We start from the raw sequence: 12,891 nt of genomic DNA, 5'->3' as shown, positions 1-12,891 counted from the left end.
AAAAGGCACAGGCCCAGAGGAACGTCGAGAGACAAATCAAGGAGTGTGAGAGGCGCCAGGAGAAACACCAGCAGGAAATGAACCGGAATTATATTAAAGAAAAGGTTGGAACAGTGAATTCTTCCAAAGGAACGCACTCCAGGGTAAAGTTGCCTGGGCTATTTGCTTCAAGTGCCACAAGTACTTTAACCAAAAACCTGAAAGATACCTTGAAACTCAAGACCAAAAAGACAACTGACAGCACAAGAAGGCAGGAAACACAAAGAAATGACCAAGAGGATGATATGGGTAGGAAAAGTGTGATGCATTTGTTTGATGAGAAAGAGGAGGATGAATTACTGAATGACCTTGGAGAGAAGAACCTTGGTGGTGATGACAGTCAGCTCTCCATTTTTCAGCGGCCAGGTCTTGGCAAGATTGTGTTTGGAAGGAATTTGGCTGCAGAGGTAAATCCTGAAACTGTGTCTTCTGAGAAGGAAGGTATAAGAGATACAATAGCCAGTGAGCTCTTTCAGTATGAAAACACTGAGAATGGCAGGGAAGATGATGCTGAGAACAGTGCTGATGTCCCTTGGAATGATGAAGAAGTCGTTTGGGATGATGAGGAAACAGAGAATACGCCCCTTGAGGTATTTCTGGCATCACAGATGTTGGATGAATTTCTTCCTGTCTTCATGAGGGAAAAAATTGATTTAGATGCCCTGATGCTATGTTCTGATGAAGATCTACAGAGCATTCAGATGGAGCTTGGGCCAAGAAAGAAAGTCCTGAATGCTGTGAATAAAAGAAAACAGGCACTCGAGAACCCTGGAAAAACTGTAGATACTTGCTTATAAATTATCATATCTGTTGTTGTTACCTACTGATTCATTACCTTTCCCTTTTACCAGTATTCAACTCTTTTTAGAAGTCTGCTAAAGCAAAAGGCAGAGAGGTTACCAATTGCTTTGGGAAGTACAGCAGGGATAACAATTTTTCTCTCTGGATGAGTAGTTCTGGTGAACAGCATATTAAGAATATTCTGCCAAAAAGCAATAATGGGAAGTTAAAAACCAAAAAGCTTTTTCTCCCTGAACTGTTTATGTGGATTGGATATCTTTTGGTCCAGATAATTTCAAATATCAGTGAAGGCCAGGCCTGCTGCATTCCTTAATAAAGGCCTCCCTTTTTTCTCCAAAACCACAAAGCAAAGAGCATTCTCAGAGCCTGAGAGCTTTGAGTTTTCTCCATTTGCTTCTGAAGGATCAGTAAAACCACTCTTCCTATGGCAGTATATAGAAAAGGAATCTGAATCTTGATTTTAGCTCTGGTTTAATGACTCTAATCACCTCTGAATTAATGTAAATAAGACTAATTTACAGCAAGTTTCATATATTTGTCAGTAAGGTTTTTACTTCTGTATTGACAATAATTTAAAAATACATGAAGTAGCTTCCCAAGAGATGTTCAGTGTGAGTTGTATATTCCTTTCTTGTCTCATTAGGCTGGATCCAATTGCCAGCACCCACAATGTCCTAAATGTCATCAAGGCTGTAATACTTCCAACTACAAGAAGCTGAGGTTTCATTTTCAAAATTTTGGATCTATTTTGGTATATCCCCAGCCTGTTCCTATAGGCTTGCATTTTCCATGCAAAGTCCCAGAAATGAGGATTCATCTCCCACACCATTTTCTGTGGGTTGTTGTCAGCTTTAGCCTGAGAGCTGTGTATCACACACACAGCTCATGAAAATAAAAAAAGAAAATGAGCTATGCTGCTGTGGAAGCTCCTGCTCTTCCCACTCTGTCTGGAGGCATTCACAGCAGGGTTCCCCTGTTCCCTTGGGAAGCCAGCACTATCAGATACAAATTAATCACTCCTGTTGAGCTTTGTGAATCTAATAAAGTGCTTTTAGCAGCCATGCTCTGGCTAAGATCACAGATTTTGCATGCACATTCATTAGCAGAACATTTATCTTTAAAGCTCTTTTTATATCTTTCCATTAGCCAGCTATGAGTTTTTCCTTAGGGCTATGCTGCATTTGTGGATGCTAATCCTGGTTAATGATCTGTTTTTTTCATGTTTCTTCTTTCCACATCATTTTGTGACTGTGATTTGTATATTATAATATCTTTTATTGGATGGACTTTATACTGCATTCTTCCCTGCTTGGATTCCTGCACACAGAAGGTTGATATGTTCTTATATTAAGCAATCACATCAAAGTCCTGTTCTGTGCAACCTTCCATGATTGCTTTTTGCACTCATGTGCTTTGCTGTTTTCAGATTTTATCAACCCCTTTGCTTCCTTTAGAGTCTGGAAGAACTGGACTCCCAGCTGTGACTGCTCTCAGTTCAGTTGGAGAGACTTTATGTACCACATATGCAATCCTAGAGCAGAACCCAAACCCAAAACATAAAACCAGGCAATCTCACACGAGCACAGCCCTGCCAAGTACAAGGTTCTCCTTCCTTAGGGATTTAATACTCTGCACTGAACAGACATTAAGAAAATGTGCAGTGGGACAACTGAAAATCTGGGTATCACAGAGGAACAGAGAACTCCCTATTTCTTCCATTTACATTCAGTGATCACATTTATTGAGAGTGCTGTCACTGCAACAACTTGAATGCTTTCTTTCTTGTCGTCAAATAAATCAACCACAAACCAGAAAAGAAATGGACAACAAAATGAGTGTCAAAGACAAACAGCAGTATCTATTTAATTTTAATATAAATGCAAGTTACACAATTTCATGATCCATTAGTTTGTAAGAGAAGGAAACACAGAAATTGATGCTATTATTTCCCCTCAGAAAATCTAAAGGCGGCATCCAAGCAATTGCCATTGTAGCTGAACTTCATGACATCAGAGGTCCAACACTGAAGCCAGGCTCCCAAAATCTCCCACTGCCAATGAAGCTGAGAACAATGTGGGTTTTCAGAACCAGGTCTTTGGGCTGGCTCCATTTATTTTTTTAAAGTGCATAGTCTGTAGGGGAGTACATGAGAAAATAAACTGGACTTGTCTTCCCAAACACTACATCTCACTTCAAGTTTCAAATCTGGTATAACACTGGCACAGAACTGGGACAATACTGTCATAATTATTAATTGCAAGTTTCCATGGAGCTCTTGAGTAATGGACCATCATTTGCTTTAATGTTTACCTCAGGTTAGTGTAGTTCTGCATGAATGAACCAAGAAACTAAATCAACACAAACTTCTGAACACTTCAGAAATGACAGAGAAGAAACAAGACATGTAAAAACAGAAGGGTAATTTTGCTACAATTAAAACACATAAGCTCACAGAGAAATTTCTGTTGGTTTTTTTTGATAAGATCAACAGGATCAGCGCAGTTCAGTTTGGATCCACATCAAACATCCTTCAGGCCTATCAGTGGTCTGGTACCTTTCTATGCTACTTCTGCCACTCAGTACATTTTCCAACTAGCATACACCAGGCTTACAACTGGGAGTATTATTTACATCACACCTGCACTGTCCTCTTCTACACCTACCTATGCACCCTCCAGGGCTTTAATGTCAGCTGCTCCTGACCCTCCTTCCTGTTGCTCTGCTCTATTCTACTGGCATGTTATAAAATGTCATCCTACTCTTCCACAGCAGGAAGAAACACTTAATAGCCTGCATGAAACAATATGCAAATGGAAATAAAATTTCACAAGGCACAACTTGTGAGCCTGAGACAGGAATTTGTTTCCAGGGCAATAGCTGTTTTTCAGCAGATGCTCACTCTTTTGCAAGGCAGTTGCATAACAGCTCAAAACTGGAACCTTTCCTTATGTCACTGGGCTCCTCTGCCAGGAAAGGATCATGGAAATTCCTGCCCCAGCTAATATCTGTGATAATAGAACAATTAGCAATTGAAGCATGGTACAGCCAAACTGAAAAGATTTGCCTGCTTACTTGAAATCAGTTTGTGTGGTTCCAGCCTTCAAGAAGCTTAGAAAAACAACTCAGAGGCACCACAGGTTAATAGCAAAATCTCCCTACAGAACTGAAATAAAAGTTAAATCCAAACACATATTAGTCCTCACATTCTGTGTGACTCCTTGCAATATGAAAATGGCAATATCCCCGTGAGGCAGGTACTAAGGGAGGTACTGAGCAGAAACCCAACTGGAGGGAGGTTTGGTTATTACATAAACTCCCACTCAGAACTGTGCCCTCAGTGAAAAACCACTGAGTCTGAGGACAAAGGAAGGTGGATTGCAAGGGGTGAAAAAAATGGTGACTTCCAGTGAGCTGGAAGGGAAGGTGTGTCCAGGAGCTGGAGGAGGGCTGTGTGCCTAGGAGCCTGAAGACAAGGTCACTGTCACTGGAGCACTGAAACCCACAGCTGCATTTAAAGTACCATCACAGGTAAATATGATGCCAGAGTCCATTCTACAAACTGATCTATTTTACACCAGAATGAATTATCCCTCTAAAAACCACAAAATCTACACACAGGCTTCTGCTACATAAATAATTCAGAGAGGAAAGGCATTGATTCCAGAAAGATACCCTTGTTAGTATCACTGCAAACATCTAATAATTGCTGTTACAAAAGAGAGACATTTATTAACAATACTGCAAGTATCTAATATTTGAAATTAGAAGACTTTAGAAATTAGTCTGTTGCTGAAATTTTACTTTTCCTTCTTGAATGTTCTAGAAGGGCCACATGTAGATAGGATTGGTGCCTTTCTTGTTAGCACAGGATTCAGGGAAACTAAGTGCAAATTATTTTCTTGGCCTCACTGGCATTGTAGTCTTCTCTCTTCAGTTACCAGCTGACCACGCATCATAAACAAATTTTGCTGCTACTGTGTCTTCAACTGCCATCCCTGAAAAAGAACAGAAGTTACCTTCAAACAGTTATTCAGCTGTACAAATGATTTTGCTTCAGAAGGGAACAGGAAGACTCAGGAGATTATCTGACTGGACAGGAACAGGAATTATTTCCCATCCCAAACACCTACAGCGTTACATTCAAAGTCCATAGCCATCATGCATTTCATATCACAACTGGGCCCTTTTGGAGATGCCATGTAGCTCAGAGCATGGCAATTCATGCCCAGTGGCACCCTTTCCCCAAGTCCAGCCCCACAGGACAGTGTCACATTGTCCCAGGTCAGACAGACCCCACGGGTGGAACAGCGGGGCAGTCGGGCTGCTGCTCTATTAATAAATGCTGCACTCATGTCTTGAACAACTGTGAAATGGAAAATGGACTTCTATTGTTTGCCTGCTTTCCTATCACTTTTCATTACATCAATCCTGCTAGATAAACAAGAAGGGAATTAAAAAGGGAAAATGCAAATCAGAGTCTACTTTCTTGTGGACAGTGCATTGCCACAGCGGTTCTGAAGATGATCAGCAGCTTTCCCACGCATGGGGGACCTAATAAAGAACAAGGCATTGTTTTCTGTCAGACTTGGACACAGGAGGGGCTGTTCTTACCCAATGATTTAAACACTGTTGTTTTCTCAGGCAGGGCTGGTTTTGTACCCTTCAAAACCTCCCCCAGCTCAGCAAAAATCTCCGCCTGTGAAAAAAATACATATTTATACAAAAACAGAATACCCACACATACATTAAGAGGAAAAAAAAAACCCTTTTCTTCCGAGTGACTTCAAAAGAAAGAACTCCTCCAGTGCTGCATCCCAAAACTGATTACTTTCCATGGTGAAGCAGATCAACATTCAGACAAATTATATAGAAACTGGACAGAAATCAGAGGAGCAGAATGGTTTTCAAAGAAAAACAGCTGGCAGACTTTCCTCAGCAAGTTTTTTTACAGAGGACAGCTTGTTACTTGTCCAACAAAACACATGGGATTCCACACACATTACCATATCTGGACCTCTTATGTTAAAACCTCAAAAGTGTAAATCATATTTATTCTGCAGACACATTAAAAGAGAAAAAGAAAACTCCATTGAACCTCAAAGAATCCCTGCTGGCAAATCTGTGCAGATCATTGTCTGCTTGGCTTGTGTGGTCCATTCTTTGGGCTGGTCCATTCAGTGTCAATCACACTGAAGTCTCAGGGAAAGAAAGCTACAGGTTCTAATAAATAGATTTGAAGAATATTTATGATAACCAAACACTGCAGGAAATGTAAGTCGTTCAACAGCAATACAATGTTATCATCAAAAGCCAGTGCTGAAAACATGCTACTGTAATATGGTGTCAAAATGGTAGATACAGAGGTTGCGTGGTTTGTCACAGACAGAGCAATTGCAGTTTTAAACCAGTTTATCCTTCAACCCCTGCCTGGAAAGTGTCAACAATTACAAGTGATGCCCTAAAGGTGCAGGTCATCATCAATACCAGCTCATTTCAAATCCAATTGCCACAAAAATAAAGCTCATAGTTTCAGAAAGTCTTACCCCTGACAAAATAACATCTCCTGATTCTGTAAGAGCAGCATCTCTGGAATCCACAAACAGAACAGAATTCTTCATCAGCTCATCATCCAGTTCTCTCCAGTCTGGTCTGCTTGCTCCAACAGCTAAAGCAACAAAACTGATGAACTTGGGAGCAATGTTTAAAACAAATTCCAATCACATTTTGTTCAAAAGACACATGTGAAGTAACAATCAATACTAATATGGAAATGTAATGCACAAAAAAATCCAGTGTTAGCCTTGGAGAAATACTGATTGATAGGACAACAGAAAAACATTCAAGATTTGATATGTCAGTAAAACATCCTCAGAAGAGTCTGAGTAGCTGAGGCAAAAGAAAATCCTCTCCCTTTGTCTATTATCTCTTATACCCTTGTTTTCATAAGATCATTACCAAATGAATTTTACACGCCTTAATTAGATTATCACTTACCCAGAGAAACTGAAAACAAATCATGGAGCTTAATTTTTTATAAACAGCACCAAGATAATTTTCAACTTGTTTTGGGCTTAAAAAACAAGCAAACAAGAAACCCAACAGAAACTAAAAGGACTACCCAGTTATACTGTATTCAGATATTTTTTACATGCCCAGCTGTTAAGGAACAATAAATTTGCATTTGTTGCTCAAATGCCTCTTCAAACAGTACAAATGCCTCAATGAAGGGTAAAAAATGGCAAGGAAAGAGAGAGGTCTTTGTGTCTGTGTTGCCTCAGTGACTGTGGACCTTAATTGATTTTGTTGTATTTCTGACTTCCGTGCCATGACACAACAACTTTCAATGACAAAGGACTAAATCGAGTTTGAAAAATTGGTAGGAAGCTGCTGGAATGTGGGACCTTTCCTTAAATTGCTCCCTTTGAGAACTTGCTTTTGTCTTATTACCAGGCTATCTGGAAAGTGCACAAGGTCATCTGAAAAAGGCCCACAATTAATGAAAATAAACAAACAGAGGCACATCCAGAGACTCCAAACAATAGTGTGGCAACATCATTACAAGGCAGGCAACAAAAAAGCACCCCTCCAAACCTCACTATAATTAGAGGTTAAATTATGATGTTCTTAACTCAGTTATTGCATCTTCATTACTCAAGTAAAAAAGTAAACTGGTGTGATCAGCCCCAAAAGAAAGAAATAGAGAAGATTACAAAATTGGTGGAAGAAAAGATGACACCACCAGGGCAATGTAACAATGAGCAGTAACTACTTAGAAGAATATTTGTATAGGTTATTTAAATGGAGAGCAAGGTGACAATAATGACAACACGAGGGCAAAGACAATGTGTCACTGTCATATTTTCTAGAAAAATCCCCTTGCCCAGGATTCTTCTCCTGGGAAGCTGAGAAGCCTCAGAGAAAAAGGAAAACAATATTATCTCGTTTGCTTCTCCTGTGTTTTGCTGCTTTGGAATGTGGTTTGGACATTGCTTACCAACAGGTGCATGTTTGATTGGTTTCATGTGAATTGTTTTAACTTAATGACCAATCATAGCCAGCTGTGTTAGACTCTGAGGAGAGAGTCACAAGTTTTTCATTAGTATATTTTAGGCTTCTGTAAGTATCCTTTCTCTATTCTTTAGCATAGTTTAGTATTCTTTAGTATAGCATTCTTTTATATTATATAGATCATAAAGTAATTAGTTAGCCTTCTAAGAACATGGAGTCAGATTCATCATTTCCTCCTCTGTCTGGGGAACCCCAAAAATGCCACAATGATGCACCACTAAGAGAAAAGAGCACATAGGAATAGAGCAAATCCCATGCTCTAGCAAAAATGCCCTGCTGGATTATGCAGGCATTCTGACTCCAGGAGGAGAGGGCTGGGAAAAGTGGTCCTCAGTAAGGAGGAAAAGTCAAAATGTAAAGAACAGTCATTCCATGGAGCACAGAGAACTGCTCCTCAGCAGATGGCGATGCTAAGCAAAGTGCTCATAAACACCTGCTGTACACAAAGGAACAGAACCTACCATTGATGTGGGCACCTGGCTTCACCCAGTCCCCGAAGAGGATGGGAGCTGTTGCCATGGTGACTGTCACGATGACATCTGCCCCTGTCACCGCCTCCTGGGCAGAGGAGCAGACCCGCACGGGGCCGCTGACAGCGCTGGCAAACCGCACTGCCCGCTCCTTGGTGCGATTCCATATCCTCACCTCCGGGGGAAAAACACAACAAAACACAGACAGATCAACCTGGAGAGTTTCTCCTTGCTGAAACAGAACATTTAATTTAAGTTTTCAGTAGATAGTTAAACATCACCTAAAGGTTGGAGGTTTTTTCCACTTTAATGTTATCATACAAGTAAGTAAATTTCATGAGTGTTCAGCTACATTTGAATGCCTGTTTTGTGATGCTAGAATAACATCTCCTTGTAGAGGAGATTATTCTTATAAAATGCAAATATTTCTGAAAATTACATATAAGGGAAAGTCACAAAAAACTTATCCAAGTATGGCATATACAGTAGGATCTTCTCAGACAAAAAGTTAACTGAAACAACTTTGATTCCAACCTTTTTTCTTTTCAAATATCAACATTTGAACAAGAAATTCTTGCTGCTCTATTACTGGGTTCTGCAGAAACACAACCAAAATGTGGTTAATCTTAACTTTTATGGTGGAATGACCATTGCTGGATACCAAGTGCCCACAAAACTGTTTCATCATGCCCCTCCCCAGCAACACAGGGAGAGGGAAGAGAAAATAAGATGGAAAAAATTTGAAAAAAAAATTGAAAATATAAAGGGTGTTTAATAAAACAGAAACAAATGTTGGAGAGACAGCCTTGATGCTGTGCGAGCACTGCTCAGAAGCAGCCAGAACACTGGGGTGTTATCAGAGCCCTGAGCTGCCAGAGCACAGCACTGTGAGGGCTGCTCTGGGAAACAGGAGCTCCATCCCAGCCTGAGCTGATTCAGCTTCACTGGCTGTACTTCCTTTACAATGAATCCTGCAACATACTAGAGAAAAATAAATGTATCTTCTTAAGATGTGTCTGTTACCTCTTTAAATGGGAACAGTTCTGTGAAGATATCATAATGGCTGTATGCTTGAACACCAGCTCCCAAAATGCACAGCACTTCTGCAAAAGGTGGCATTAACAACTGAACAGGATCAGGAATAAAAAATCAAAAGAGAATATGTAAGGACAATATATTAACAGGCATTACAAACATATATCAAAATACTGCAAAAGAAAGCAGTATTGTTAAGTACTTTTAAACAATAAAATAGTCTATAAACAGTCACTATATTTATTTGGCCTTTTTTTTAATGCAAAAGCAAGCATCAGTAGCACCAAAGCACATCTTGGCTTAATTCCAGTGTTGAATTGTCTGACTTGAAATTCAGATTTAAGATGCAACAGCATGAGCAGCAAGTTCTGGGGCCTCAGCACACTCCAATATTAACACACCCATGTGCTGGTGTTCTGCACTGGCTGAAAACAGGGCTCAGAACCCCAAAAACCATCAGCACTGAGAGTGGCAGCTGCACAGGTAAACTGGCCCTGGCAGCCCCACACTAATCCACTCTTTGTATTCACTGGAGCCATAAATCACACCACAAGCATATCCTGGCATTGCAAGAGCCATAATACACAGACATCGTAAAAGTAGGGATGGTTCTGAAGAACAAATAATCAAATTCAGTTCCACAATTGTTTTTGGCTTTCTGGTTTAGTGCTTGTCTGTGATTCACCAATACTTGGCAAAGAGGCAGACAGAGCTGCTGGAGTCCGGCCCTAACCATCTTTGTGTCTTGTTTATGCATTTGCTGTGGCCACTCACTCCTGCCTAAAAAGCTTTAGAATTGTCTAGGCTCTCAAGGTTTATTCTGCTGCTAACAAATGGAGAAAAATCTCATTGATGCAATTTCTCAGTAGTAAGAATTTGTTTTAATGTGCCTTTTAAAGGCTGTGAAGCCCTGATTTCAAAGGTCCTTTGCGTAAGAGGGGTCTTTGAAAAGCAAATGCCATAAAAACAAGATGACAAATATGAGCTAAACTCAAACACTCCTGAAAATTTCCAAAAGAACAGATAACAATGAAGGATCTGATCTTGAAGTACCTTCAGCAGCCAAGCTCCTTCGAAGCCAGCATGGACTGCATAAAAACCATAGAACTGACCAAATACAGAATGGCCAAAATGAATGGTGTCCTGTGAGCTCCTGCCCAAGGAGTTCATTGTAAATCATTCCGTCCTTTGGGTCAGGAGAAGCTCCTGGGGACAGGTCCTTCACTCAGTCTTATGCCAGCGTAGCTCCATTGCCATGGATAGAGTCACCCTGGCATGAACTGCCCCTCACAAAACAGTGAGATCAGACTTCATTCTGATGCAAAACTGAGGAGTGACAAACAACACTGTTTTTTAGCTCTGGCCCTCTTCTTATTGCCTCAGTCTTCGAGGTGAAGGCTTAAACCCTGCTGTGCAATGCATGGCCACTTGCTCTCTTCCTGATGTTAGCAGCCCAACCAAAAATAGCTTTAAAAAAAACAACCCAACACAAAAATATCCAATTAAAATTTCAGTGATATAAAGCAATGCACAGCCAGATACACCTCACCTGTCTTTAGACACTGAAATTTATGGCCATGGTCAGGGACAGTCATCTGGACACCTTCCAGTGACAACAGAGATGCTGACAGACAGACAGACACCTCTGGACAAGTTATCCATCTATACTGGGCATCATCTATCTTAAAAGAAATGGAAATGTGCTTTCCCCCTCTTTTTACAGGTCCAGTGCCACCCACGTGTCCTGTCCTGACAGCAGAAGGCATCTACCTAAATAAAATTCAGTATATCACCACAGCTACATCACCCAAAGCCATAAAGGGGCATGTTAACACAAACACAGAGGAAAGAAAAATACAGTGAAAGACAGCTCAGTAAATTCCTAGAAGGTGCAACAGAAGCCACAAAAATACAGCTCAGGTTCCTTCTCCAATCACACACAAAGTGTAAAAGCCAGACATGACTGACTCAGTACAGCAAGTTGAAGTTTGCACTTTCCTGAAAGTGCATATGTTTATGATAAATCTAATTTAGAGTTGTATTGGATGAAAAGGCATTTGCATCATTTGTTCTAGTTATTTTATAACTCCAAGCCCCACTTAGAGAACAGAAGACACACCTTGGTAGCAATGGCAGAAACTGCAGCTGTTCGTTTTGCTGTAATGACACTGCCATCCAGGACCTTTAAAAACATTCAAACAAACTGAAGTGAACACTGAAAAATTAATAAATAACAAACAATTTTCATCCAACTTGTGAGTGATGTGATATTACAGATACAAAAGATATACACATGTAGAAGTCAGCAATTATTATCATAGCAACCACAAACCATACAAAGTCACATTTAAAATGGGCAGCTCCACTGTTTATTCCAGTTCTTCCATATCATTCCATCAGCACAAAAAAAGTGAAAATGGTCAGAGAAGAGCCACCTCGAACTCACCCAGCTCCTGATGCACTGCACTTCCCTGGCTCTCCAGCACAGGGAACACACGGATATGACTCCAATACTCTGTGCTCCAGGAAGAGCAGGGAGCAGTGCAAACTAGCAGCAGTTCCCCAGTCTGCCCTGTCCTGGTCTGTACAGAGTGCTGACAGGGAACCATGGAATTCCTCAAATGTGCAACACACATGGGACACTCCTGCCTCAGTGACCATTAGCTACTGCATACATATTAATTACGGGGCCAAAAACTCAAGGGGTTTGGTAGAAGATCCCAAGATAGTTTTCTTGGCCAGTTTTGTCCCTTTAGTAAATCATTATTACTAAATTGCAATGCAAATCATCACTATTCTTAGAAAAAAAATCTTAAATTCTTAAAATAAAGAAAATGTAATCAGACTCTGAATACTAGTCCCTGCAATGCAAATTGTAAATCTCTTTCAACTTGAGACTTAAGATGGGTCAAGATCCATTTTTACATAGCAATTTTTGCTTTCAAATGCAAGACAAACATCCCCTAATCATTTCTCTCTTCCAGTTACACTCTGAGCTATCAGATTCAAATCACAGGCAGCAGTAAACAGCACGGTGAGTACTGTTTAACAGAAACGAAATATAGGCAGCTTTAAGACAAATCCTGCTGGTAAACTCAGGCCAATTTACACCAGCTCCAGCCTCCAAGAAGCAGAAGTGAGAACGGACAGCATGAGCAGAGAAGAACGCAGGACACACAAGACTTACAGCTTTCAAAGTGCCATTGCTGGGCTCAAACAGGAGCACAGTCGCCTGGTGGGAAGGCACAGAGGAGTCCTTCAGGTGCTCATAGAAAGTCACCAACTTGGTTGTCAGCGCATCGTCCGCAGCACTGTACGCGGGCATGACTCCGAGGTACCTCGGGGGAGAATTTCCTGCGTTACTCGCGCACCGCTATCACGGGAGCTCACACGCACCGTCACACCGCTACCGGCCGCTCAATCGGTAACTCGGTACCGAGGGCCTTTTCTGATGCCCCAAACCCTCCCGCCCGGCCCC

At 40.9% G+C, this 12,891-nt stretch overlaps 2 protein-coding genes across 2 annotated transcripts in view; one reads left to right on the top strand and one right to left on the bottom strand.

Moving 5' to 3' along the window:
* ANKS4B (ankyrin repeat and sterile alpha motif domain containing 4B) overlaps nt 1–1,039 on the top strand; it is a 4,648-nt gene extending 3,609 nt beyond the window's left edge. The window contains exon 2 of the mRNA XM_005420386.1: nt 1–1,039. This exon is cut by the window's left edge and continues 209 nt beyond it. Coding sequence (XP_005420443.1) covers nt 1–836 — 836 coding nt within the window. The 3' untranslated portion in view covers nt 837–1,039.
* Nucleotides 1,040–2,672: 1,633 nt separating this feature from the next.
* Nucleotides 2,673–12,851, bottom strand: CRYM (crystallin mu). Its single transcript, XM_031056579.1, has 7 exons — nt 12,601–12,851; nt 11,533–11,595; nt 9,402–9,503; nt 8,370–8,553; nt 6,384–6,505; nt 5,452–5,536; nt 2,673–4,835 (listed from the first exon to the last, which is right to left on the bottom strand). Exons 1-7 carry the CDS (start codon nt 12,736–12,738, stop codon nt 4,771–4,773), a joined length of 759 nt encoding a protein of 252 aa, XP_030912439.1. The 5' UTR covers nt 12,739–12,851; the 3' UTR covers nt 2,673–4,770.
* Between the last annotated feature and the right edge of the window lie 40 nt (nt 12,852–12,891).

Source organism: Geospiza fortis, unplaced genomic scaffold, assembly GCF_000277835.1.
Source record: "Geospiza fortis unplaced genomic scaffold, GeoFor_1.0 scaffold237, whole genome shotgun sequence".
NCBI classification, from domain to species: domain Eukaryota; kingdom Metazoa; phylum Chordata; class Aves; order Passeriformes; family Thraupidae; genus Geospiza; species Geospiza fortis.
This window is presented reverse-complemented; position numbering and strand designations above follow the sequence as displayed.